Raw genomic sequence first — 26,612 nt, forward strand, 5'->3', positions numbered from 1 at the left:
CGCCGTCCCAAGGCGGAGTTGGAGGCAGCGAAGGCAGAGAGGCGCTGGTATGAGGAGGCAGCGCGGCGACGCGGTTGGGAGCCCGAGAGTCAGACCCAAAGATTTCTTGGGGGGGGCACACGCGGAGTGTGGCAAAGCCGGGTAGGATACCCGAGCCAACTCCCCTTGCTTACCGTGGAGTGAGAGGGCGTCGTACTGGTCAGACACCGTGTTATGCGGTAAAGCGCACGGTGTCCCCAGTACGCGTGCTTAGTCCAGTGCGGGCTATTCCACCTCGCCGCACTGGTAGGGCTAGGTTGGGCATCGAGCCGGGTGTCATGAAGCCGGCCCAACGCATCTGGCCTCCAGTGCATCTCCTCGGGCCGGCGTACATGGCACCAGCCTTACAAATGGTGTCCCCGGTTCGCCAGCATAGCTCAGTGCGGGCTATTCCACCTCGCCGCACTGGCAGGGCTATGGAGATCATTCAACCTGGTAAGGTTGGGCAGGCTCGGTGCTCAAGAGCGCGTGTCCTCCTTCACGGTCCGGTATACCCGGTGCCACCTCCACGTACCAGTCCTCCGGTGGCAGCCCCCCGCACCAGGCTGTCTCTCCGGGTTCTCTCCCCAGTTGCTCCCACCTGTCCAGCGCTGTCAGAGCATTCCTCTTCTCCAGCGCAGCCAGAGTCTCTCATCTGCCCAGCACTGTCTGAGCTGCCTGCCTGCACAGCACCGTCAGAGCTGTCCGTCTGTCCCGAGCCGTCAGAGCTGTCCGTCTGTCCCGAGCCGTCAGAGCTGTCCGTCTGTCCCGAGCCGTCAGAGCTGTCCGTCTGTCCCGAGCCGTCAGAGCTGTCCGTCTGTCCCGAGCCGTCAGAGCTGCCCGTCTGTCCCGAGCCGTCAGAGCCGTCCGCCAGACAGGAGCAGCCAGAGCCTTCCGCCAGACAGGAGCAGTCAGAGCCTTCCGCCAGACAGGAGCAGTCAGAGCCTTCCGCCAGACAGGAGCAGACAGAGCCTTCCGCCAACCATGAGCAGACAGAGCCTTCCGCCAACCATGAGCAGACAGAGCCGTCAGCCAGCCAGGACCAGCCAGAGCCGTCCAGCCAGGACCAGCCAGAGCCGTCCAGCCAGGATCCGCCAGAGCCGTCTAGCCAGGATCCGCCCCTCAGTCCGGAGCTGCCCCTCAGTCCGGTGCTGCCCCTCAGTCCGGATGCTGCCCCTCAGTCCGTTGCTGCGTACATGGAGGGTGGTTGTTAGGAGGAGGCCACGGGGGCGAGTAAGGAGGCGGACAAAGACATTGTTAAGATGGGGTCCAAGTCCCGCGCCAGAGCCGCCACCATGGACAGACGCCCACCCAGACCCTCCCCTAGAATTTATGGTGGTGCGCCCGGAGTTCGCACCTTAAGGGGGGGGGTTCTGTCACGTTCCTGACCTGTTTTCCTTTGTCTTGTATTTATTTTACTTGGTCAGGGCGTGAGTTGGGTGGGTTTGTCTATGGTTGATTTTCTATGTTGGGATTTTTGTGTTCGGCGTGGTATGATTCTCAATCAGAGGCAGCTGTCAATCGTTGTCCCTGATTGAGAATCATACTTAGGCAGCCTGGGTTTCACGTGTGTTTTGTGGGTGTTTGTTTCCGTGTTTGTGCTTTTCACCACACGGTACTGTATAGGTTTCTGCACTTCGTTTATTTGTTTTGTATTTTCAGTGTTCATTGTTCGTTATATTAAATCATCATGAGCACTAACCACTCCGCGTATTGGTCCGATCCTTCTCGCCTCTCCTCGTCCGAGGAGGAGGAATATGACGATAGCCGTTACACTTTGGGAGTTTCAGGAAGCAACAATTTGTTGCCGTCATTAGCCTACTTTATTCTTAAGTGAACTCCAGCACAGAGAAGAGAAAGGAGTCTTAAATAATTCAACAATAAAGCGATTGAATTCACAAATGCCTTTGACTGTTTTTAATGTTGGCCATCAACCAAAAACACAGCATCTACCGTGATTGAAATACGTTATTGTATTCTATTTAATTTTTTTACTATTTCAAAATGCATATGTTTATTAGGCTACTGTGCAGTCTGACAAGTAAACATACCCTACATTACATAGTAAACATGGTAATGTGCCTAATTCCTTACATAAGGGAGAGCAGGCCACTTCCAGACTTTCTCGATGACCTGAAGTACTCATTAACCTTTCACGAGCCTCAACCCCGGATCCGGGAGCACCCCCCCCCCCCCCCCCCCCCACACTGATTAGCATCGCTATCACAATTAAATAGTAGCATCTAAATATCATTAAATCACAAGTCCAAGACACCTAATGAAAGATACAGATCTTGTGAATAAAGCCACCATTTCAGATTTTTAAAATGTTTTACAGGGAAGACACAATATGTAAATCTATTAGCTAAACACGTTAGCAAAAGACACCAATTTTCTTTGTCCACCATTTTTTCTCTCCACCAGTAGCTATCACCAATTCGGCTAAACTAAGATATTGATAGCCACTAACCAAGAAAAAACCTCATCAGATGACAGTCTGATAACATATTTATGGTATAGGATAGATTTTGTTAGAAAAATGTGCATATTTCAGGTGTAAATCATAGTTTGCCATTGCAGCCACCATCACAAATCTCACCAAAGCGACTAGAATTACTACAGAGAGCAACTTGTATTACCAATTTACTCATCATAAAACATTTCTTAAAAATACACAGCACATAGCAATGGAAAGACACAGATCTTGTGAATTCAGACAACATTTCAGATTTTCTAAGTGTTTTACGGCGAAAACACAATAAATCGTTATATTAGCATACCACATATGCAAACGTTACCCGAGCACTGATTCAAGCCAAAGAGAGCGATATCGTTATCATCGCCAAAATATATTAATTTCTTCACTAACCTTCTCAGAATTCTTCAGATGACACTCCTGTAACATCATATTACAACATACATATAGAGTTTGTTCGAAAATGTGCATATTTAGCCACCAAAATCATGGTTAGACAATGACAAAAGTAGCCCAGCTGGTCAGAAAATGTCGTGCACCATATTAGACAGTGATCTAGTCTTATACATAAATACTCATAAACTTGACTAAAAAATATAGGGTGGACAGCGATTGATAGACAATTTAATTCTTAATACAATCGCGGAATTACATTTTTTAAATTATCCTTACTTTTCAATACAGGTTGCGCCAAGCAAAGCTACACCTAACTTGGAAGGAGGCGAGTCCGATGTCCTTAGCGCGCCACGCGCAGGCAGCCAAAGGAAGTTACTTCTGGTATTTGGGGATTTATGGAGGCACTGATTGCGCAATCGACTCCATTCAAAGCGTCATCACGTACTGACACCCAGGGGAAGATGTAAGCAGTGTCTGTTTCTCCATAGCATTTACAGTGACCTTTAAACTGACTCCAGATCAGTGGCCAAGATGTTTGAAATCTGACTCCCTATCATGAAAAGTGCTGTAGATTGAGTTCTGTTTCACTCAGAGACAAAATTCCAACGGCTATAGAAACTAGAGAGTGTTTTCTATCCAATAATAACAATAATATGCATATTGTACGAGCAAGAATTGAGTACTAGGCAGTTTAATCTGTAGAGCAAATTATGCTAATGCAAAACAGCACCCCCTATAGTTGCAAGAAGTTAACTCTGTATTTAATGCTTTTTCGTGTTGCATCAGTCATGGACAGAAACTTCTGAAAGTCAGTATTAATGATGAACACCCGGAGGTTCACTGGTAAGCCACATTTGCCTTGTTATCCATCCCAGTTGGTATTCTGTGTCAACTCGTGTTATCTCTCTTCGGTTACACATCATTGGAATAGCAGAACAGCATAACAGTCCGGACGGACCTTGCTGTGCCTGGTGAGCAGTTCCTCAAGTTTTGTTGTCAGAAGAGAACTGGAAATGTCAGAGTGAACCGACGACCTGACGAACCCGCCACATATGTTGACTCTGCCTGTCAGAGGTGGAATTCCAGAGCTCACAGGTGTGCCTGGCATGGATTGTGACTCCATTTCGTTCCTCGCCCTCTTCAACGCGTCATTCTCCGCCAAATCCTATTATAACAATTGGATGACTTTGGGTGTTCCAGTAAGCAACTATTTGTTGCCTTCATTAGCCTACTTTATTCCAATATTTCTGTCATTAAGTGATATTTATTCCCATAGTATTCGTTATGGATCCATCCCGATGTGGTTAGAAAGCAATGCATTTGGTGGACCCGGTAATAGTCTATTGTCCTGCTGATAGCCCATCAAGGGTGCATGGCTTCTTTTGTATTCTTAAAAGAACTCCAGCACAGAGAAGAGAAAGGAGCTTTGAATAATTTAACATGTCGGTAAAATACTGTTAGACTTGGGGAATATGGTCACGGACAGTGCTATTCGCCTGTGTTACGCCGAACGCGAAATCCCAGGAAAGGGAACAGGTACAGTAGGCTACAATACTGTAAAGTTGGCCTAATATGATAAAAAGAATGCTTAAATAAATTGACTGCTGGTCTTTACTGTATGCTACACATTTTTACATTGTATTCCATTTCCAACAAGACTATTCAAGCCATCAACTAACTGATGGTTGAAGATGATGAGTGATCGACAAAGGCAATCTGGAATCTGCTGGCATCACAGCACAACATCAACATCGCTCTAATCACAGTCAGAAGACAGTTGAAGAAACTTGAGTGGACTTATGGAAAGGCTCTGTTACACGTTTTATATACAGTTGAAGTCGGAAGTTTACATTCACTTAGGTTGGAGTCATTGAAACTAGTTTTTCAACCACTCCACAAATGTCTTGGTAACAAACTATAGTTTTGGCAAGTCGGTTAGGACATCTACTTTGTGCATGACACAAGCAATTTATCAAACAGTTGTTTACAGACAGATTATTTAACTTATAATTCACTGTATCACAATTCCAGTGGGCCAGAAGTTAACATACTCTAAATTGACTGTACCTTTAAACAGCTTGGAAAATTCCAGAAAATTATGTCATGGCTTTAGAAGCTTCTGATAGGCTAATTGACATAATTTGAGTCAATTGGAGGTGTACCTGTGGATGTATTTCAAGGCCTACCTTCAAAGTCAGTGCCTCTTTGCTTGACATCATGGAAGAATCAAAGACAATCAGCCAAGACTTCAGAAAAAAAATTGTAGACCTTCACAATTCATCCTTGGGAGCAATTTCCAAACGCCTGACGGTACCACGTTCATCTGTACAAACAATAGTACGCAAGTATAAACACCATGGGACCATGCAGCCATGATACCGCTCAGGAAGGAGACGCATTCTGTCTCCTAGAGATGAACGTACTTTGGTGCGAAAAGTGCAAATCAATCCCAGAGCAACAGCAAAAGACCTTGTGAAGATGCTGGAGGAAACAGGTACAAAAGTATCTATATCTACAGTAAAACGAGTCCTATATCGACATAACCTGAGAGTCAGCTCAGCAAGGAAGAAGCCACTGCTCCAAAACTGCCATAAAACGCCAGACTATGGTTTGCAACTGCACATGGGGACAAACATCGTACTTTTTGGCGAATTGTCCTTTGGTCTGATGAAACAAATATAGAACTATTATGTTATGTTATGTTTGAGGAGGAAAAAGGGGGAGGCTTGCAAGCCGAAGAATACCATCCCAACCGTGAAGCACGGGGGTGGCAGCATCATGTTGTGGGGGTGCTTTGCTGCAGGAGGGGCTGGTGCACTTCACAAAATAGATGGCTTCATGAGGAAGGCAAATTATGTTGATATGTTGAAGCAACATCTCAAGACATCAGTCAGGAAGTTAAAGCTTGGTCGCAAATTGGTCTTCCAAATGGACAATGACCCCAAGCATACTTCCAAAGTTGTGGCAAAAAGTCAAGGTATTGGAGTGGCCACCACAAAGCCCTGACGTCAATCCTATAGAAAATGTGTGGGCAGAACTGAAAAAGCGTGTGCGAGCAAGGAGGCCTACAAACCTCTCGCAGTTACACCAGCTCTGTCAGGAGGAATGGGCCAAAATTCACCCATTTATTGTGGGAAGCTTGTGGAAGGTTACCTGAAACGTTTGACCCAAGTTAAACAATTTAAAGGCAATGCTACCGAATACTAATTGAGTGTATATAAACTTCGGACCCACTGGGAATGTGATGAAATAAAAGCTGAAGTAAATAATTATCTTTACTATTATTCTGACATTTCACATTCTTAAAATAAAGTGGTGATCCTAACTGACCTAAGGCAGTGTAACGGGTTTCGTCCTCTTCGTCTGAGGAGGAGTAGCAAGGATCGGACCAATATGCAGCGTGGTAAGTGTCCATAATGATAATTTAATAAATCAAACAGAACACTTAACGAAATAACAAAAATACAAAACAAACAACCCGAAACAGTCCCGTATGGTGAAAACACTAACACAGGATACAACCACCCACAAAACCCAAAGGAAAAACAGGCTACCTAAATATGGCTCCCAATCAGAGACAACGACTGACACCTGCCTCTAATTGAGAACCATACTAGGCCAAACACATAGAAACAGACAACCTAGACATACAACATAGAATGCCCACCCACATGGGCACACCCACACCCTGACCAAACAAAACATAGAAACATACAAAGCAAACTATGGTCAGGGCTTGACAGGCAGGGGATTTTTACTAGGATTAAATGTCAGGAATTGTGAAAAACTGAGTTTAAATGTATTTGGCTAACATGCATGTAATCTTCTGACTTCAACTGTATGTACAGTATATATTTAAAAAAATCTGAACATTAACCATGTGTGTTCTCTTGTTTTGTACTGTTCTGTAGTTTTGTCACAATAATTTGTCTGACAAACAGAGAACTTTGCATGCTGCAGGCCCAGGTATGGATCAAAGCTGGCGAGACATTCAATGACATCATCAAGAGTTATGCAGGACCCTATGTCAGAGAGGTGTTTTTGTGACCACATTGTGTCCTACTAATAGCCCTTGTGAAAAACAATAATTTGTTATTGTTTTCAAAATACCTCCAGGGCCGATAGACAAGTTCCTTACTTTTTCCACTTTCCGCTTCCCTTTTTGCAGTAATGCTGCAATTAGTTGGTTGTAATTTTGGGTAGAGCAGACATTTCCGTGTTAGCTGCATGTGTGACATAACTCTACCAGTTCTATTTATGATATCATTTCCAAAGATTTAACCCTTTTTAAACATTTTATTGAAAAAAAATTTTTTTTAAATCAATTGTTATTTGAGTTTAACTACAATATTTATTGTATTATTTCATTTTCAAATAACCGAAAGTGACAGCTGTAATCTGAATAAAGGTAAAAAGGCCATTCTTGAACATGGGGTGAGACATTCTTACTAATCTGCTAGAAAACCAGTTTGGATTTAAGTAGAACTTTTGTATGACTGACGCGTTTAGTGAGAGGTCTAATGCTTTAATATTTAATAATTTCTGTCCTCCGAATTCATATTCATTATATAAATAGGCCCATGTGCACCTTCATCAGATGAACCGCAACATGTCGGCTAAAGCGGTTTAATTCATGAATGCATTTGAAAGTTTTTAATATTGTGATAATGAAGAGCAAAATAATCCAAACATTTCCAAATAAAAATTGGATTGATTTATCAAGACCAGTCCCCATGTTATGTAATTCGGTGATATTTATTCCCATAGTAAATCGATACGGATCCGTTAATATATTTAAAGTCCCTAAACTCGGCAAGAGTCTATAGTCCTGCTGATGAAATAGTTGAAATAAACATCTGCATTTTGAAATAGTTTATCATTCTTTTTATTAACGAAAGCATAAAGATGTTGATGAAGTAGTACTGTACAGTATATGCTTTATCTGACATTTTGCGGTTGCATGAGGTTTGGAGATAGAAATGTAAAACTTTAGAATACTTAATAGATTTCAAGTTGGGGGGATTTTTTTTCACGCCAAGCTATCCTTTTGTAAAGGTTGAAGAGTCTGTTGTCCTGCTAATAGCCCATCATGGAAACGTTGTTTGCACCCATAGGTTTTAGGCCTGCAAGTAGGTTATAATAATCCATGCCTTTTAAATGTCCAAAAGTTATGGGTGGAGCTAGAATTTTGGCTGTCAGAAGTATTAAAATCAACCAATTTAAATATGCTTTATTATCCAAATGTTTAAAGTGCAACATGCATCTGATTATTCAATATGAATAGGATTTATTTTGTTTACATTCTTTATTGGAACCACAATGTCACAAATTATTGAACACACACAACATGAGCAGATTAACTTGGTCAAAACCGTCAAAACATGTATTTATTAAAGACTAACAGAATGAAAACACCTCCATTCATTTACGAACAGATATTCAATTTGTGCCACAGTTTAGACTACCGATAGATCAGCGATATTTTTGAGATTTTGTTTTCGAATACGCGAAAGTGAGCGGTTGTAATCTGAATAAAGGTAAAAAGGCCAATCTTGAACATGGGGTGAGACAATAGGATCTTAAATGGAATATTTTTTGCTCATATAATTTTAACAGGTTGCTAGGTGTAGTCAAAACCATAAGTAAATATGTGAACTGTGATATGACTAAAGAGTTAATAAGGTTGATTCTTTTCACAAATAGACAGGTATTTTCATCAATGGCACATTGTTTGAAGAGTCCACAAATAGGAGGTGGAGTTCCAGAGCTCACAGGTGTGCCTGGCATGGATTGTGACTCCATCTCGTTCCTCGCACTCTTCAACTCGTTATTCTCCGCCTGACTCTCCACCAATGCCGCCTGACTCTCCGCCAATGACGTGACTCTCCACCAATACCTCCTGGCTCTGGACCAATGCATCAGCTGATTCATTTTACAATCACAATCAGATTAATTTTACAATCATAATCCTAACATTTCCAAATAAAAATCTGATGGATTTATCAAGACCAGCTCTGTCATTCAGTAATAATAATAATAATAATAATAATTGTTGGATAACAGATCATCTCTCAGAACTCATTAAGAGGGGGCTTCTATCTTCAATATAATCATTAATTCAGAAGGTCAAACCCAGAGGTGGCCTGCAGTAGGTTATAACTAACGGAAAATTGCGTGTCAATTCATAAACCATGTGCCATGGAATCGGTACATCTAAAATCTCTTCCCAACTATTTTGCAATCTATATGGCACAGCTGTCAATTTTTTGGTTCTGAAATGAAACCGGTATATATTTTTATTTATCACAATTTTCTTTAGCCAATTTTGTTTTTTAATGCAGGGCCGACAGACGTGTTCCTTACTTTTCCCCCTTCCACTTGATAAAGGTTCCAATTGATAACGTTTTTTTATTATCAAATAGTATATTTGAGTTTAACCACAGTATTTGTTGTTCTGTCTTTTCTGGTGGATTAAACTGAAATTGCAACCAACCTTCTAAGGCTTGTTTAAAAAATAACGATATTTTGGAGATTATTTCGTTTTCAAATAACCGAAAGAGAGCGGTTGTAATCTGAATAAAGGGGAAAAGGCCACACTTGAACATGGGGTGAGACATTCTTACTAATTTGTAAATAAAGCCAGTTTGTTATTTTGAACGATTTATTTATGTTTTTAGAGGGAGAAAAACCAAAAGCCCACCGTGCCTATTTTTCAAAAATCATCAGTCCACATGTCAAATGAAATTCCCCAATTGTATTTACCCAAGTTCTCTCTTAACTCCAGGACCACCAACAGTATTTTGTTGTTGTTCCCTGATGCAGTACTCTAGTGCCAGAGAAGAGAGACTCTCAGACTGAAAACACTTCCATTCATTTACAAAAAGATAGTAAATTTGTGCCACAGTTTAGACTACCAATAGTTCCGCGTTCTAACTCCCCCTTGTGATGACAGAATGCCACCATCTACCACTAACGGTCGCGGCATAAGCTCGTAACTTTTAAAAGAAGGTATTTTTGTTTTATAGGTTATAGGGTATTTTTTGTAGATTTTATTTATTTAATCCGTTTTAAGGCTGTAACGTAACAAAATGTGGGAAAAGTCAAGGGGTCTGAATACTTTGCATTATTACAGTAGAAGCTGGTTTGGCAGGTGTTTTGTTACGTAAACATCCTTCTGCTGTGTGTTCCATTAGGCTGTCCCTCCTTGTCCCCAGCTGACCCAGGCTGTGAGAACCCCACATTGGCATTCCAGGGTTGCATGCGTCTCATCTCCATCAACAGCCAGCCCATGGACCTGAACCGGGTGCAACAAGGACGGCTGGGAAAGTACAAGGAGCTGCAGTTTGACACATGTGGCATCCATGACAGGTATCACAATTGCTGTATACAATATTAGAATTTTGAAATTATGTGCCAAGGTGACAACCTTCAACTCAAAGCATATGCAGGGGACTTTTGTTTTTTGCTTATGCAACTAACACAAAACTTAACACTTGATTATTGTCAGACCTTGTTTGATATAGTATGTTCTAGCAACTCTGTTTGGATTGTGCAAGCACATAATTGCTGTCTCCTCATTTGATTTTGTGGCGCTGGTATAAAACATCGTAGTTTATTTTGGACCTGAAGCTTGTGAAATCCTTTTCTCACAGCTGAAGTGTGAGCAAATGAACATTAACACACGTTCTAAGGCAGGGGACTTTTGAAGTCAGCAGCCTTTACAGGGTCTACAGTAATTACTGAGGAGGGTAGAGTAATTATAGAAACGTGGTAGGTTCCTATGTTGCCCAATGGAAAAAGCAGCTGATTGGGACTGCTTTCGACTGTGTCTCTAATTAACTGTGACTGGAGTCAGAATGCCGATTGACTGATTGCCAGACTGAAAGTTTACTGTACCGTTTTTTACTGGGATGCCATGAAACCCAGGAGCCAGTTAACCTAAGAGACAACATCCCCTGAGAAGTGATGATGAGGAAAGGAGCGTATTTTTCTGTAGTGTTTCCAAAAGTGTCGGGAGCAAAATGTCTTATGTTATGACACCTCACCGAACATATTTTAATTGGGAACCCAACATGAGAAACAGTAAGCAAAAATAATTATGTGGCAAAGCTCAAAAGAGACATCTTGTTTCTTAGTGTTAAAATCTTGAACATTGTTTTGCTATTTTTATATATAGAACCAGCGCCCAATACATTGGTCAAAGCACAATATGAATAATCAGATGTCTACATGCAGAACTATACTGTAATTAGACTATACACTATTTCAGGATCTGCAACATGGAGTGTTTTTGGAGAACTGGTGATTTAAACAGCACCCATTTCTGAATTACTTTGTATTTCGTTCCTGTGGTGAGGATTAAGCACTGTGTTTATGCTTGTGGTGTTCCAATAATCAACATAATAAAAAAAGGCTTCCATCTTCAACCTTTTCAATATAATGACAACCGACTTATAATTGCGTAACCTCCGCTGTAACGGACAAATCACTGCAATCAAACAAGATTACGACATACCCTGGGAGTTGTTCTTTCTATCGTCTTACCTTTTTAGAAACAGTGTTGATTTATCCTTCCTCCTGCTCAACACTGCCTGTATATTAATAGTATAACATAGCAAAGCTAGGCCTCCCTCTGTCTCTCTCCATCACCAATTCTCCAGCTTTAAAACATGCAAGAGCAGCTGTCATCCTCCAGGACCCTGCCAGGCTCAGGGTGGCAGTCCCCTAACAGCCAGCGCAGGTTGACTGGAAGACTGCGGCCTCCGCATGCCACCGTGGAGGTGGGGGCCGTGGGTTCCTAGGAATGTTCAATAAAGCCATTAAGGGACATGCCCAACCTAACTCAGCACTTTGGCTTGTGACATACTTTAAAGAAAAGCAATTCATTTCTTTGTCAGTGAGGGAACTAATTACATAACACAAAAAAACTCGGAGAGATTATAGTACCTTTTGTTGAAGAGCTTTCCTTGCCATTCACTCCGACCACTAAAACTTTATTGTCCGGTTTATTGCGGAGGAACAGTTCTGCAAGTTGAGCAGCATAATTTTATGGTCCACGAAAGGCTTTTCTGTGTGCATGAATAAAAATAGCACAGCAATAATTAAACCATCACCTGAACATTATTCGGAGAACAGTTGACTCCTTTTGTAGTGCTAAATAGGTAAATGGGTATTGTAATAGCTGTGTTGTATGTACAACCCCCACTAAACCAGAGCTCCCCTGGGACAGGTTTCACAATTGAAGCGGAATTAACTAATATATGCAAGCTTAAAAGGCAGGTAATTTTAGAAGGTACAGAGGCATGAGGAAGGCACTATTAATCAGTGTCTTTCCATAGCCAGTTTCACTGGTACTTTTTCTGCATATTGTTAACATTTACAGAGACCTCAGACGATTTGCAGAAATGTCATGGTAGAGAGGGAGAGGGGTGAGGAGAGTGGGGTTGGGTTGCTTGCACCTGCCATAGCTATGCATGTTTACAAACAACTGCCGGCACAAACACCTGCTTTACTTGAATTTGAGCCCCACACAAAAATCAACAAGAACAAAATTGTTATGAAAATCTAAACTCAATATTCTGTTTGCTAAATCTATTGTCACTGGAGAGTTTTGTATGCAGATGCTCATCTTTAAACTGCTCCCTGTGAAATTAGACTGTGTCAGGAATAATTACAATTTTAAGTCTTAGTTGTTTTGTTGTTAATAAGAAGATGTCACAAATATCAAAACACTGTCATCAAAACCATTATCTCCAGCTAGTTCAGTTCAGTCAGAGAGTAGGAACAACCACATTGTTTTAGCATTGCTGTCTCCATGACTTTGCCTCTCTAGTACCAGGTTACTTGGATTCCTTCCCACTGTCTGATCTTCCCTGTCTCTCCAGATGTCTGCCCAACTTCTGTGAACATGGAGGGCAGTGTTCCCAGTCCTGGAACACCTTCTACTGTGACTGCTCTGGAACAGGATACACTGGAGCCACATGCCACAACTGTGAGTCCCTGCCTGCTCTCCGGCTGTATGGGACATGACTGGGCTGACCTCTGTACCCATTGTGTTTTATTGTGTAAATACACTAGATGACCAAAAGTATGTGGACACCTGCTTGTCAAAACATCTAATTCCAAAATCATGGGCATTAATATGGAGTTGGTCCGCCCTTTGCTGCTATAACAGCCTCCATTCTTCTGGGAAGGCTTTCCACTAGATGTTGGAACATTGCTGCGGGGACTTGCTTCTATTTATCCACAAGAGCATTAGTGATGTCGGGCAATGATGTTGGGCGATTAGGCCTGGCTCGCAGTCTGCGTTCCAATTCATCCCAAAGGTGTTCGATGAGTTGAGGTCAGTGCTCTGTGCACTGGGGGCATTGTCATGCTGAAGCAGGAAAGGGCCTTCCCCAAACTATTGCCACAAAGTTGGAAGCACGGAATAATCTAGAATGTCATTGTATGCTGTAGCGTTAAGATTTCCCTTCACTGGAACTAAGGGGCCTAGCCCGAACTATGAAAAACAGCCCCAGACCATTAATCCTCCTCCACCAAACTTTAAAATTGGCACTATGCATTGGGGTTGGTAGCGTTCTCCTGGCATCCGCCAAACCTAAATTCGTCCCTCGGACTGCCAGATTGTGAAACATGATTTGTCACTTCAGAGAAAGCGTTTCAATTGCTCCAGAGTCCAATGGCGTGAGCTTTACACAATTCCGGCCGACGCTTGGCATTGCACATGGGAATCTGAGGCTTGTCTCCCAAAGAACAGTTATTGTGCTGACGTTACTTCCAGAGGAAGCTTTGAACTTGGTAGTGAGTGTTGCAACCGAGGACAGAATATTTTTACCCTCTACGCCCTTCAGCACTCCTTGGTCCCGTTTTGTGAGCTTGTGAGGTCTACCACTTCGCGGTTGAGCCGTTGTTGCTCCTAGAAGTTTCCACTTCACAATAACACCACTTACAGTTGACTGGGGCAGCTCTAGCAGGGCAGAACTGACTTGTTGGAAAGCTGGCATCCTATCAAAGTCACTAGGCTCTTCAGTACGGCTATTCTACTGCCAATCTATGTCTATGGAGATTGCATGGTTGTGTGCTCGACTTTCTACACCTGTCAGCAACGAGTGAGGTTGAAATAGCCGAATCCACTAATTTGAAGGGTTGTCCACATACTTTTGTAAATATAGTGTATACTACTCAGCAAAAAAATAAACGTCCCTTTTTCAGGACCCTGTCTTTCAAAGATAATTTCTAAAAATCCAAATAACTTCACAGATCTTCATTGTAAAGGGTTTAAACACTGTTTCCCATGCTTGTTCAATGAACCATAAACCGTTAATGAACATGCACCTGTGGAACGGTTGTTAAGACACTAACAGCTTACAGACTTTAGGCAATTAAGGTCACAGTTATGAAAACTTAGGACACTAAAGAGGCTTTTCTACTGACTCTGAAAATCACGAAAAGAAAGATGCCCAGGGTCCCTGCTAATCTGCGTGAATGTGCCTTAGGCATGCTACAAGGAGGCATGAGGACTGCAGATGTGGCCAGGGCAATAAATTGCAATGTCCATACTGTGAGACGCCTAAGACAGCGCTACAGGGAGACAGGACGGACAGCTGATCGTCCTCGCCGTGGCAGGCCACGTGTAACAACACCTGCACAGGATCGGTACTTACGAACATCACACCTGCGGGACAGGTACAGGATGGCAACAACAACTGCCCGAGTTACACCAGGAACGCACTCTCCCTCCATCAGTGCTCAGACTGTCCGCAATAGGCTGAGAGAGGCTGGACTGAGGGCTTGTAGGCCTGTTGTAAGGCAGGTCCTCACCAGACATCACTGGCAACAACGTCGCTGGACCAGACAGGTCTGGTAAAAAGTGCTCTTCACTGATGAGTCACGGTTTTGTCTCACCTTGGGTGATGGTCGGAATCGCGTTTATCGTCAAAGGAATGAGCGTTACACCAAGGCCTGTACTCTGGAGCGGGATCGATTTGGAAGTGGAGGGTCCGTCATGGTCTGGGGCGGTGTGTCACAGCATCATCGGACTGAGCTTGTTGTCATTGCAGGCAATCTCAAGGCTATGCGTTACATGGAAGACATCCTCTTCCCTCATGTGGTACCCTTCCTGCAGGCTCATCCTGACATGACCCTACAGTATGACAATGCCACCAGCCATACTGCTCGTTCTGTGTGTGATTTCCTGCAAGACAGGAATGTCAGCGTTCTGCCATGGCCAGCGAAGAGCCCGCATCTCAATCCCATTGAGCCCGGATCTCAATCCCATTGAGCACTTCTGGGACCTGTTGGATCGGAGGGTGAGGGCTAGGGCCATTCCCCCCAGAAATGTCTGGGAACTTGCAGGTGCCTTGGTGGAAGAGTGGGGTAACATCTCACAGCAAGAACTGGCAAATCTGGTGCAGTCCATGAGGAGGAGATGCACTGCAGTACTTAATATATCTGGTGGCCACACCAGATATTGACTGTTACTGTTACTTTTGATTTTGACCCCCCCTTTGTTCAGGGACACATTATTCCATTTCTGTTAGTCACATGTCTGTGGAACTTGTTCAGTTTATGTCTCAGTTGTTGAATCTTGTTATGTTCATACAAATATTTACACATGTTAAGTTTTCTATTTCTATTTCTGCAAGCATTTTTCTTTTTGTAACAGCCTGTATATTTTATTACATTTACCCTACTCAAATTGTATTTTCATTCTGTGTGTTCCTCTGTAGCCATCTATGAGGCATCATGTGAGGCCTACAGGCTGACTGGCAGCTCCTCAGGCTACTTCTCCATTGATCCAGATGGCAGTGGACCTCTGGGGGCGACACAGGTCTACTGCAACATGACAGGTGAGCTGCCATCCTGGCCCTCAACCCTACATAGACATTTAGACTGATGGCCTTTATGATCTTGTTGTCAGACTAATCTAGATTTTCAGCCAGAATTATACTTTAGATCGGATTGCCGTTGATCATAATCCAATAATATTATGATAATTCAGATCAATCTCAGTCTATTTCATTGATCTTCATGGGCTTTATTTAAGATAGGTACATTCTGGATTAAATGCATTTTTCTTTTCCCTTTATCCCTTTATTTGGGAAGCAGCCACATTAGACCGTTTCATATCTGTAAAATCAGAATGCACTCTAGCGAGGTTGACAGAGACTGACTGGTAATTAGGGGGACTGTCAGATATGTAAATACCTCCCAGTTTGGTACAGGATCATGAATAATCATACATCATATTCAAATCACTCCTCATCCTCAATTATTCTATTTATGCATGTGCCTTTTTACATCTGTTTTTAAAAGTGTCAAAATAAACTAAACTAAAACCTGTTTATTTGCTCCATATTGTGTGTGTAGAGGACAAGGTGTGGACAGTGGTGGCCCACAACAGCACAGATCCAGTCAGGGTCCAGGGTTCTACTCTCCAAAAGCCCTACATTATGAAGTTCAACTACAGCGCCTCACCTGAACAACTGATGGCCCTCGTGGCCGGGTCAGAGCAGTGTCGACAGGAAGTGATGTACGGCTGCAGGAAGTCCCGCCTCTTTAACACTTGGGGTGAGCATTTCCAGTATTGGCTTGCAACATGACTGGAACTTTCTCTCCTCAAAACAGTTCAGTTACAGATATTTAGCACATTTCACTTAGCAGGCAACCGAAGCACAACCCATTTAATACACATTGTTTGTCCATGTAGAGTTTGTCTATTCCCAGCTGTATAAGTTCTATTGAACATTGTTTGTGTGCCGTCGCATGGGGAGTTGAAGAATTCATCTAGCTAGTGAGACCCCTTTATTCCCTCAGTTTTCTCATCGCTTGGGGAGAACCCAACTATAGGTTAAACATTTATGAAAAATGTATGGAGTCAGATCTCTATGAGGTGAATACAATGTCACCGCAGACAATAAACAACTTTATTATGCCCAAACAACAAGATCATTAAAGGAAGAAAATACTTTTATTTTCAGGCCCAGTAGATATGAAACAAAACATAATTGCTTTCATTGTTTACTTGAATGCTTCAGAAACCGTTGTTGTCTAAAAAAGAAGAGATTTAAAAACACAGCTCACTGTAATTGGACTTGCAAACAAAAGATGCTCCTTATATTATCACTGTAACCATGTTTCCATCCAGTTTTTTATGCAAGTAAAGTCATAAAGTACAAAAAAAAATCATTACAGCTATAATGGAAACAGGAAGATTCGGCAGACAGATCATTTGTTCATTCAACGTGTTGGGATCTTTTTGTGTCGGTAAAATGTATAATGCAGGAAATGGTGGTGGAAACGCCTTTAATGCACAAATATTGATATAATAACCATCATATCGAAGTGAATTAGGAGTCATGCGATGATATGGTGTGTGGTCCTACGACCAAGACTCTGGAAACCATTCAGTTTATTAGGCTACAGATAAAATAAGTTGTGATAAACTTCACAGGGTGGTGAAAGTGCACGGTGATGAGCTTGATGCTGCTTTCCAATAAATATCAAGGGTCTTATTCTGGTGACATGATGATCGATGCTTGACTGCTCTCGTTCTTATCCATAATAATCTCATCATGTAGACTAGCCTACCCTCACAGCCTACCCGCACTGTATCTGCGAGCTGTTGGCTAGAGCGCAGGTACCAAGACCAGAGTAGGCACATTTGCCATTTAATGCAACAGTTTTTGTGACAAAACTGTCGGTAAAGTTGAAAATGCAATGGAAACGCATTGAACCTTCGGTTTTATTCAGTACATGAAAACTTAAACGAAAATGTACATTTCGTCTTGACTACGTCATCACACACTGTTTTTTATCCTCACAAAGTCTGTTTAGTGGAAACATAGCTCTGGTGGGAAATGTTAATATTTTTTTAATGCAGATTCTAGAATATTTGCATGAAAATCTGTCGCCAATAGCTAGTGATGCACTTTCTATTCTGCTGTGTAAAATATGGCTTTTTTCATGCTACATCATAAGAAGCTTTACAAAAAGGTTATCATTATGGCCAGGCCTACACTTCATTTCCCAGAGACAGAAATAGATCCATATGCTAAATATAAGCTGCATAATGTGTAAAACTAAGAGGTTGAACCGAAACAAACAAGGGATTTGTAAAAAGCGGATTATCATAACATGATAACGTCTACTTCATATGTACATGTTTCATCTGCATGAAAAAGGGAAACTTTATATTGCTCACCTTTTCACGATAATGACAGGATCTTACATAAGATCATATTTGAGTAACAGGAAACATTTACCCTCACCATTTATCTAGATGAAAGCATCACCTTGTCTTTCCTGTCATTGAAAATTCCAAGTCATTTATTCTCTGGAAGGGTCTTGATAAATAAGTTCTTCCTAACTCCTTGAGACGGTAGCTCATATCCCTATACGGAAATATAGATTTAATCAGATCTCCCCCTTTGTTTGAGCACGTTTGGAAACCAATTTCCTCGTGATTACTTTGATTTAACTGGAAAACAAGACACGAACACCACTTCCGTTAAGCTGATCTATGGAAGTGTATGCCCTGCATTTTGTTGAATTATTAACCTAGCTCTTATCCCAGACTCGCCAAAACCATAATTATATCCTCAAACTATATCTGACACTAATGGAAAGCAAACAACTGATTTATTGCGATTCATCATGATGGTTGAACTTTTTTGAAAGAATCTTGATGCAAATATAAAATCAGGCTATATATTATTTTTTTAAACTTTAACTAGGCAATGCAGTTAGGAACAAAATCTTATGTACAATGACGGCCTACCAGGGAGGAGTGGGTTAACTGCCTTGTTCAGGGAGAGAACTATAGACGTTTTCCTTGTCAGCTCAGGGATTCGATCCAGTAACCTTCTGGTTACTGGCCCAACGCTCTAACCACTAGGCTACCTGCTACCTTCTATGTCAAACATAATTTTAGCATCAATGCATGAATATGGGGAAATCCTCTGGTGTAGAATTACCACCACTCCAAACTCATAAATTATAGTACAGTTGAAGTCGGAAGTTTACATACACTTAGGTTGGAGTCATTAAAACTCGTTTTTCAACCACTCCACAAATTTCTTGTTAACAAACTATAGTTTTGGCAAGTCGGTTAGCACATGTACTTTGTGCATGACACAAGTCATTTTTCCAACAATTGTTTACAGACAGATTATTTCACTTATAATTCACTGTGTCACAATTCCAAGTGGGTCAGAAGTTTACATACTCTAAGTTGACTTTGCCTTTAAACAGCTTGGACAATTCCAGAAAATTATGTCATGGCTTTAGAAGCTTCTAATAGGCAAATGTATATCATTTGAGTCAATTGGAGTTGTACCTGTGGAAGTATTTCAGTGCTTACCTTCAAACTCAGTGCCTCTTTGCTTGACATCATGGGAAGATCAAAAGAAATCAGCCAAGACCCCAGAAAAACAATTGTCGACCTCCACAAATCTTGTTCATCCTTGGGAACAATCTCTAAACGCCTGAAGGTACCACATTAATCTGTACAAACAATAGTATGCAAGTATAAACACCATGGGACCACGCAGCCGTCATCCCGCTCAGGAAGGAGACGCGTTCTAATAGGCAAATGTATATCATTTGCTCAGGAAGGAGACGCGTTCTGTCTAGAGATTAACGTACTTTGGTGCTAAAAACTGAGTTTAAATGTATTTGGCTAAGGCGTATGTAAACTTCTGACTTCAGCTGTACATACTCATCTTATTCCCATATAATTTGTTATTCCTAAACCATTTCTGTATTCGGTGGTCTATTCTGCTTTGTTTCAATTGAGTAACAAAGTCAATTTGACATGATGACCAAAGGCAGAAGAATATTGGATAACATACATTTGTACACTGTATTCCGTTATCCCACAACATACACTGTCAATGTCAGTAAGTGTGACTTGACCAGTACCACTATTACAAACCCCCCATGCCCACACTTATCAAATTACTCTCAATGTCAATGTTCCTATTATACAGTCCCCACTCTCCCACCACTCTCCTGTCTTAAGAGTACAGTCTGAGAGCTAAGGGGCTGCTCCCTACAGGCCTGGAGTGTCTCTAATGCAGAGTCATATTGTCTGATGGATGGCTGTAGCAGGGCGACTTACAGATGCTCCAGGAAATGAGCCCTGCCTGTCTGACTGGCATCACTGAGGGTTCATTGACACAATGCCATGGGATGCCAACAGATGCTGTACAGATTATGCTACTCTATATGTGGACCTAATTGTATTACTGTGGTTGGTGCAGATGGCAGCCCCCTGTCCTGGTGGGTGGACCAGGGTGGAGAGAGACGGACTTACTGGGGAGGCTTCCTGCCGGGGGTTCAGCAGTGTTCCTGCAGCCTGGAGGAAAACTGCATGGACATGAACTACTTCTGCAACTGTGATGCCGACACAGACTCATGGTAACAAGGCAAATATAGCTCTCTGTGTATCTACTGCCCTGTCCATCAAAATGATTGAGCTATGAATCTGTGTGCATATCTTCTATTTCTTGTCTCATCTTATATTTCCACATTTGTACAGTATTCAGTATATTACCTTATTTCAAATATTGAGATTAAGTGGGTCACGACAGGGGAGGCGAGGGTTCCATCATTGTTTGATTCCTTCCACATAGAGCATGCTCTCCTCTCTGTATTGTAGGGCTAATGACACAGGAGTCCTCTCCTACAAAGAGCACTTACCAGTGAGTGAGATCGTGATTGGAGACACCAACAGAACAGGCTCTGAGGCGCTCTACAGAATCGGCCCACTGCGTTGTTATGGTGACAGTAGGTGAACTCTTCTGTTTTGTTACATTTTTATCTTACAGATGGTCCCTTTAAACATCCTTGTTTTCCCAGGCCAAATGCTGATGAAATATTGAGTACGTTCAAACGCTCCACTCAGTCCCAAGATATTCATCCTCATCTCTGTATCGTTCTTATGTGAGTCAAGACTTTCCTCTAAGAAGAAATGTCTATTTCCTGTTTTCTAGCGTCTGTGTGGAATGCGGCGTCCTTCTACCAGGAGTCATCCTACCTGCACTTCCCGACCCTCCAGGCAGAGCTCAGCGCTGACATTTCCTTCTACTTCAAGACCAGCGTCCCATCAGGAGTCTTTCTGGAGAACCTGGGCCTCAAGCACTTCATCAGAGTGGAGCTTAGCTGTGAGTTTGTGGGCCATGCACGCACGCACAAACACACGCACGCACACACAAACACACGCACGCACGCACAAACACACGCACGCACACACAAACACACGCACGCACGCACAAACACACGCATGCACGCACGCACAAACACACGCACGCACAAACACACGCACGCACAAACACACGCACGCACAAACACACGCACGCACGCACAAACACACGCACGCACAAACACACGCACGCACGCACAAACACAGGCACAAACACACGCACGCACGCACAAACACACGCACGCACAAACGCACGCACGCACGCACAAACGCACGCACGCACAAACACACGCACACACAAACACACGCACGAACACACAAACACACACACTCACGCACAGACACACGCACACACAAACGCACGCACGCACAAATGCATGCACGCACGCACAAACACACGCACGCACAAACACACGCACGCACGCACAAACACACGCACAAACACACACACTCACGCACAAACACACGCACGCACAAATGCACGGGCGCACGCATGCACAAACACACACACGCACGCACGCACAAACACACGCACGCACGCACAAACACACACACGCTCAGAAATAATATGCACTTAATTTCATGAGAGCACTACATGTGACATAAAATCACAAATCTAATCCAATTTTATTGGTCGCGTACACATATTTTGCAGATGTTATCGTAGGTGCAGCGAAATGCTTATGTTTATGTTTCCAACTCCAACAGTGCAGTAATACCTAAGAATACAAAACAATACACACAAATCCCCCCCAAAATAATAAAGGAATTAAGAAATATCTGGTTGAGCAATGTCTGAGTCTGTAATTTAAATATACTTTACGTATATAATGGTGTGTATAGACATTCTGGACAATATATTAATATAAAAGGTGTGTACAGCAGTAGTTATATAGGATGACATGTGCTTCAAAAAGCTGTCCAAGCTGTCCATCCAGATATAAGCTTCATAATGTAATCCAAATTATAAGATGTATTATAAAGCACAATTGCAGCGCTATATCATCAAGCTGTCAACGTAGCTTTGAATAGATGCAGTAAATGACCCATGTGCCTGGAGAGAGAAAGAGCATAAAAGAGGGTTGGAGAGGTGGCAGGGGGTGGGAAAGGAAATTCTCAGAACTCATTGTGCGGATATACTTCTATTGAAGGGAAAATGTGAGAAACCGTTGACAGGAAAATGGAAGTACAAAATGTGAAGAATGAGTTCTCTGTGACCTGACTGTCAGCTATTCTCATCCTGTTCTGCTCCCTCAGCTCCGTCCGTGGTGACGTTCTCCTTTGACGTGGGAAACGGGGGGGTGGTCCTTGCCGTCAAGTCCCATGTGCCCCTGAATGACAGGCAGTGGCACTATGTGAGGGCAGAGCGCAATGTGAAGGAGGCCTCTCTGCAGGTGGACCAGCTGCCCTTGCGCTTCCTGGAAGCTTCATCTGATGGACACCTCCGCCTCCGGCTCAACAGCCAACTGTTTGTGGGTAGGACTGGCTTGTCCTCATAGCCTTAGTCTCAGTCTCAACAGCCAGCTATTTGTGGATAGGGCTGTTCTGCTCTTAGTCTCAGTCTCAGTCTCAACAACCAGCTGTGTGTTGGTAGGCCTTTAATTGTGGCCTTTCCCCCTCAACTTCCACCAGAGATATACTGTATTGTCTCGGTACAGTTGCTATCTCAGGATTTACAGTGTCCTCAAATTTGACAGTAGGCCAAGGTATGAATTATAATGCTATTAGATATTCTTTTTCATATTCATTATCATTATTTCACTGCAACTTTCTGGTTATGCCAAGGCATTACACACATGAATGGGTTCCCTATAAGAAATTCCCAATGAGCTTTTCCTGAGATTAAACCTTTATTTGGCCATAAATCTTGATTTGTCATTCGGGGGCTATACAGTTTCTTCTGCTCATAATGGCTTGAAAGGTCAGCCCAACACTTCATCGTTATAGATATTCTTCCATATTTGCATATAGTTAGTCTTAATGAGGCCTCTCACACATGAATAGTTCCAGAGATGTCTTAGATGCTTACTGGAATTAAATCAAGGGTTGCAGTAAATCAGTGGGGTGCTTTCATATGTATAAAGACTAGTTAGAAATGTTTTATAATGTATATAATGTGTCATCTCCTCCTCTAGGGAGAACAGCAGCCAGGCAGAGGGGTTTCCTGGACTGTATTATGTATATAGAGTAGTTATACATCTGTTATAGCATTCTATTAGGCATTATTAACTAGTTATAACCTGTAGTCTCACCTCTAGGAGGAACAACAGATAGTACTATATGGAATATTATGTATGATATACTAATTGTAAATGTGTTATAACACTGTAAAAGCCATATCAAGTCATTATAACCTGTGGTCCCTCCTCCAGGGGGAACAGCGGCCAGGCAGAGGGGCTTCATGGGATGCATCAGAACTCTGAATATAAACGGCATGACCTTTAACCTGGAGGAGCGGGCTAAGATGACCCCGGGCGTAAGTGCGGGCTGCCCCGGCCACTGCAGCGGCTCCAGCAGTCTCTGCCACAACAGAGGGAGGTGCATCGAGAAGAACAGCGGCTACGTCTGTGACTGCTCACAGTCTGCTTACGGGGGACCCTCCTGCAAGGAAGGTCTGTGAGGATATGCCCCCGAAAAACTAGATGTAAATGGGATCACTCATGAGATTGTCTATGATTAATTATTTAATGGAAAAACACTTAAAACACAATGATTAAGACATAAGAATAGGCTTAAACTTTGAAATTATTAATAATTTATCTAATACAGTTGGTACTTGGAACATGCTCCAGGTCCTCATCACACTGCATGTATTATACAATAGAGTGATGACATCCATATGCAACTGGTACTGTAAAGCTAGGGGTGTAACAGTACACATATTCATGCCGAACGGTTCGATGGTCGATCCTCCATCATCGTTTAAATCTACAATTTGGGAACATTTTGGCTTCCCAGTAGATTACAACGATGATGGACAGAGAGTTGTGGATTAAACGTTAACAATATGTCACCACACTCAATGAGAATAGCCTGTGCAGCCGGAGCAAGACGGAAACGCAAAGGAAAAACAAGACAAAATCTTCTCCACTCTGTATTCAAGCATTCCTTGCCAGCTGATTCTGACCGGGCCAAAAAAGAGAGCGATTGGTAGGCTGTGTTTATATTTTGTAGTCTTTGGTTTATAGATACGGATATGCGACCATTCATGGTGGTTGAGAATGAGGGGTTTCAGCACCTCGTGAACGTGCTCGAGCCACGTTACGACCTTCCCACTAGCACCCATTTCAGCAAACAGTTAATACCCGCTCTATAGACGGGTTTGTTGTTTAGCAACAAATACCAAGACGCAGGCTTAGATTCTTGACAACATGTAAACAATATTTAGTCTTCAATGTTTATTGAAAACATAAATACATGTGCACAATGAGCACTTGTTGTCTCTTAAATACATTGTTACATTTGTTGGTTAGCTAGCTAACCATATTAGCATTTACATGAAATCAGTCAAAACACCTCAAACAAGACATGGTATCAAGAACAAGATGAAACTAGCTGAAACTAGACACTCACGATTCCCCACATGGCAGTCTTGTCATTGTTGCTAGCCATCTGGCCATCCAGAGTCACAACAACTCACGGACTTCTGCCCCATTGTGTTAGTGACGTTGTCAGCTAACCCAGCTATTTAAACAAGCCAAAGCCAAAGTTTTCAATGAATTGGCCAATTCACCCTGTGTTGCGCTTACTTAACAGTGACAGCCCATCACATTACCCCAGAGTTGGAAAGGTACCGTGCTACAGACATGCCCCCTTTATGAGAGTCACAACTGCGCATCTGGCACTCAAGGAGGCAGTATCATGGTGCGTTCCTAACTAAGTGGGAATTTACCACATACGACTGGGAAAAATCCACTTGAACGGCCCTCCAAATGGTAATTACTAGTGGGAAACTCATCTATCATCCTGAGCACCCACTTCTCCCACATGGTGACCTCTGACGTCACCTACTAAGGAAACAGACTATAGAACAGCATTTCCGGCAGTTAAATGCAACAGCAAAACATTATTTATAAAAAGCAATCTATTATTCTTTGTTTTTTAACTCTATAATTTTTTGTTAGCATGATAGGTGTACTTTATGCAGCTTGTTGGCCATTAGCCGATTTGCGTTTCTCAACGAGTTCAAATCACATGAACGCATCTAACTGGTATTTACAACTTCACAACTAATACACTCCCACCTTTTTTTATTTACTTAACTAGGTAAATTAGTTAAGAACAAATTCTTATTTACAATGACTGCCTAGGAACAGTGTGTTATCAGCCTCATTCAGGGGCAGAACAGCAGAATTATTATATATATATTTTTGTGTACGTTGTCAGCTCAGGGATTTGATCCAGCAACCTATCAGTTACTGGCCCAACACTCTAACCACAAGGCTACCTGGCACTCCACCTGCCACATGGTTACAAACACAGCATCAGAGTGGAAACTTGAGATGCTCAACATAACAACCCTGTAACAACAGACAATGCCAGGAACATTGTGAATGGCATTTCATTTTCCCGCTGTACCAAACCGAACCGTGACCACAAAACCACAATAGGTACCGAACCATGGGTTTGGTGAACCACTACACTCATATGTACACTTCTCCACTCCCCTGTGGAAACTCTTTTTTTACCTTGCCAGGTTTTGAACAGTCATACTTTACAACAGAAGCCCTGTTAATACTTGGTTCTAACATGCATCCTTTGTCCTGATCTTTTCCACATTCTGATTGTGCCCACATTTTTTTGACAAGTGTATATGATTAAAGATCTGACTGTGATCTGATCTTCCTCAACACCTACCGAGGTAGTCAGATGCATTGTGTCTGGATATCTTACAATTGTAGACGGATCGCCACAGTGAAACCATTTAAATCATCATCCCGTTCTATAAAATCATTGACACATATTGATGCCATTGACTTATGGCATCAATATGTGTCTTAAAATAAATAAATATTATTTTGTAGGAATATCTGTCAAGCAATTAGCATAGAGGGAGGGACCAGGATATCTGATCACAATGCAGAGACAGTGGATGGATAAGAGACACATTTTACTACCATGTGTTGATGCAACAGTTACAATATGGGCACAATCAGAAAGTAAATAAGATCAGGACAAAGGACACATTGGATGCGTTTACACAGGCAGCCCAATTCTGATATTTCTTTCACTAATTGGTCTTTTGGCGATCAGATCATCTCTGAAAAAAATATGAGAAAACATCTGATGTGATTGGTCAACATACTAATTAGTGAAAAAAAGACCTGAATCTGGCTGCCTGTGTAAACACAGACATGTTAGCCACAGGTATAAACGAGGCTAGAAAGAGCAGTTTTAAGCAAAAAGCATTATGTAGCGACCACCGCATGTGTGGGATTCTTGCATATTTTGAGATTGTTTTTCTCTGAAGCACTGGATATACTTGTTCCTGAGCCTCTTTCCAGTTAAGCTTGCCTT

At 42.4% G+C, this 26,612-nt stretch overlaps 1 protein-coding gene across 2 annotated transcripts in view; it reads left to right on the forward strand.

Annotated features, from left to right (window-relative positions):
• LOC129821202 (contactin-associated protein-like 5) overlaps window positions 1-26,612 on the forward strand; it is a 112,243-nt gene that overhangs the window by 75,877 nt on the left and 9,754 nt on the right. The window contains exons 10-18 of one of the 2 annotated variants that reach the window (XM_055878578.1): window positions 10,105-10,258; window positions 12,775-12,881; window positions 15,622-15,741; window positions 16,262-16,462; window positions 20,155-20,311; window positions 20,553-20,680; window positions 20,887-21,057; window positions 22,353-22,571; window positions 23,468-23,707. In XM_055878578.1, the coding sequence (XP_055734553.1) occupies window positions 10,105-10,258; window positions 12,775-12,881; window positions 15,622-15,741; window positions 16,262-16,462; window positions 20,155-20,311; window positions 20,553-20,680; window positions 20,887-21,057; window positions 22,353-22,571; window positions 23,468-23,707 (1,497 nt within the window). Of the gene's footprint in view, window positions 1-10,083; window positions 10,259-12,774; window positions 12,882-15,621; window positions 15,742-16,261; window positions 16,463-20,154; window positions 20,312-20,552; window positions 20,681-20,886; window positions 21,058-22,352; window positions 22,572-23,467; window positions 23,708-26,612 lie in introns of both variants that reach the window. The other variant, XM_055878577.1, reaches the window with a different exon arrangement.

The sequence above is a fragment of the Salvelinus fontinalis genome, chromosome 23 (genome assembly GCF_029448725.1).
Source record: "Salvelinus fontinalis isolate EN_2023a chromosome 23, ASM2944872v1, whole genome shotgun sequence".
Classification (NCBI taxonomy): Eukaryota; Metazoa; Chordata; class Actinopteri; order Salmoniformes; family Salmonidae; genus Salvelinus; species Salvelinus fontinalis.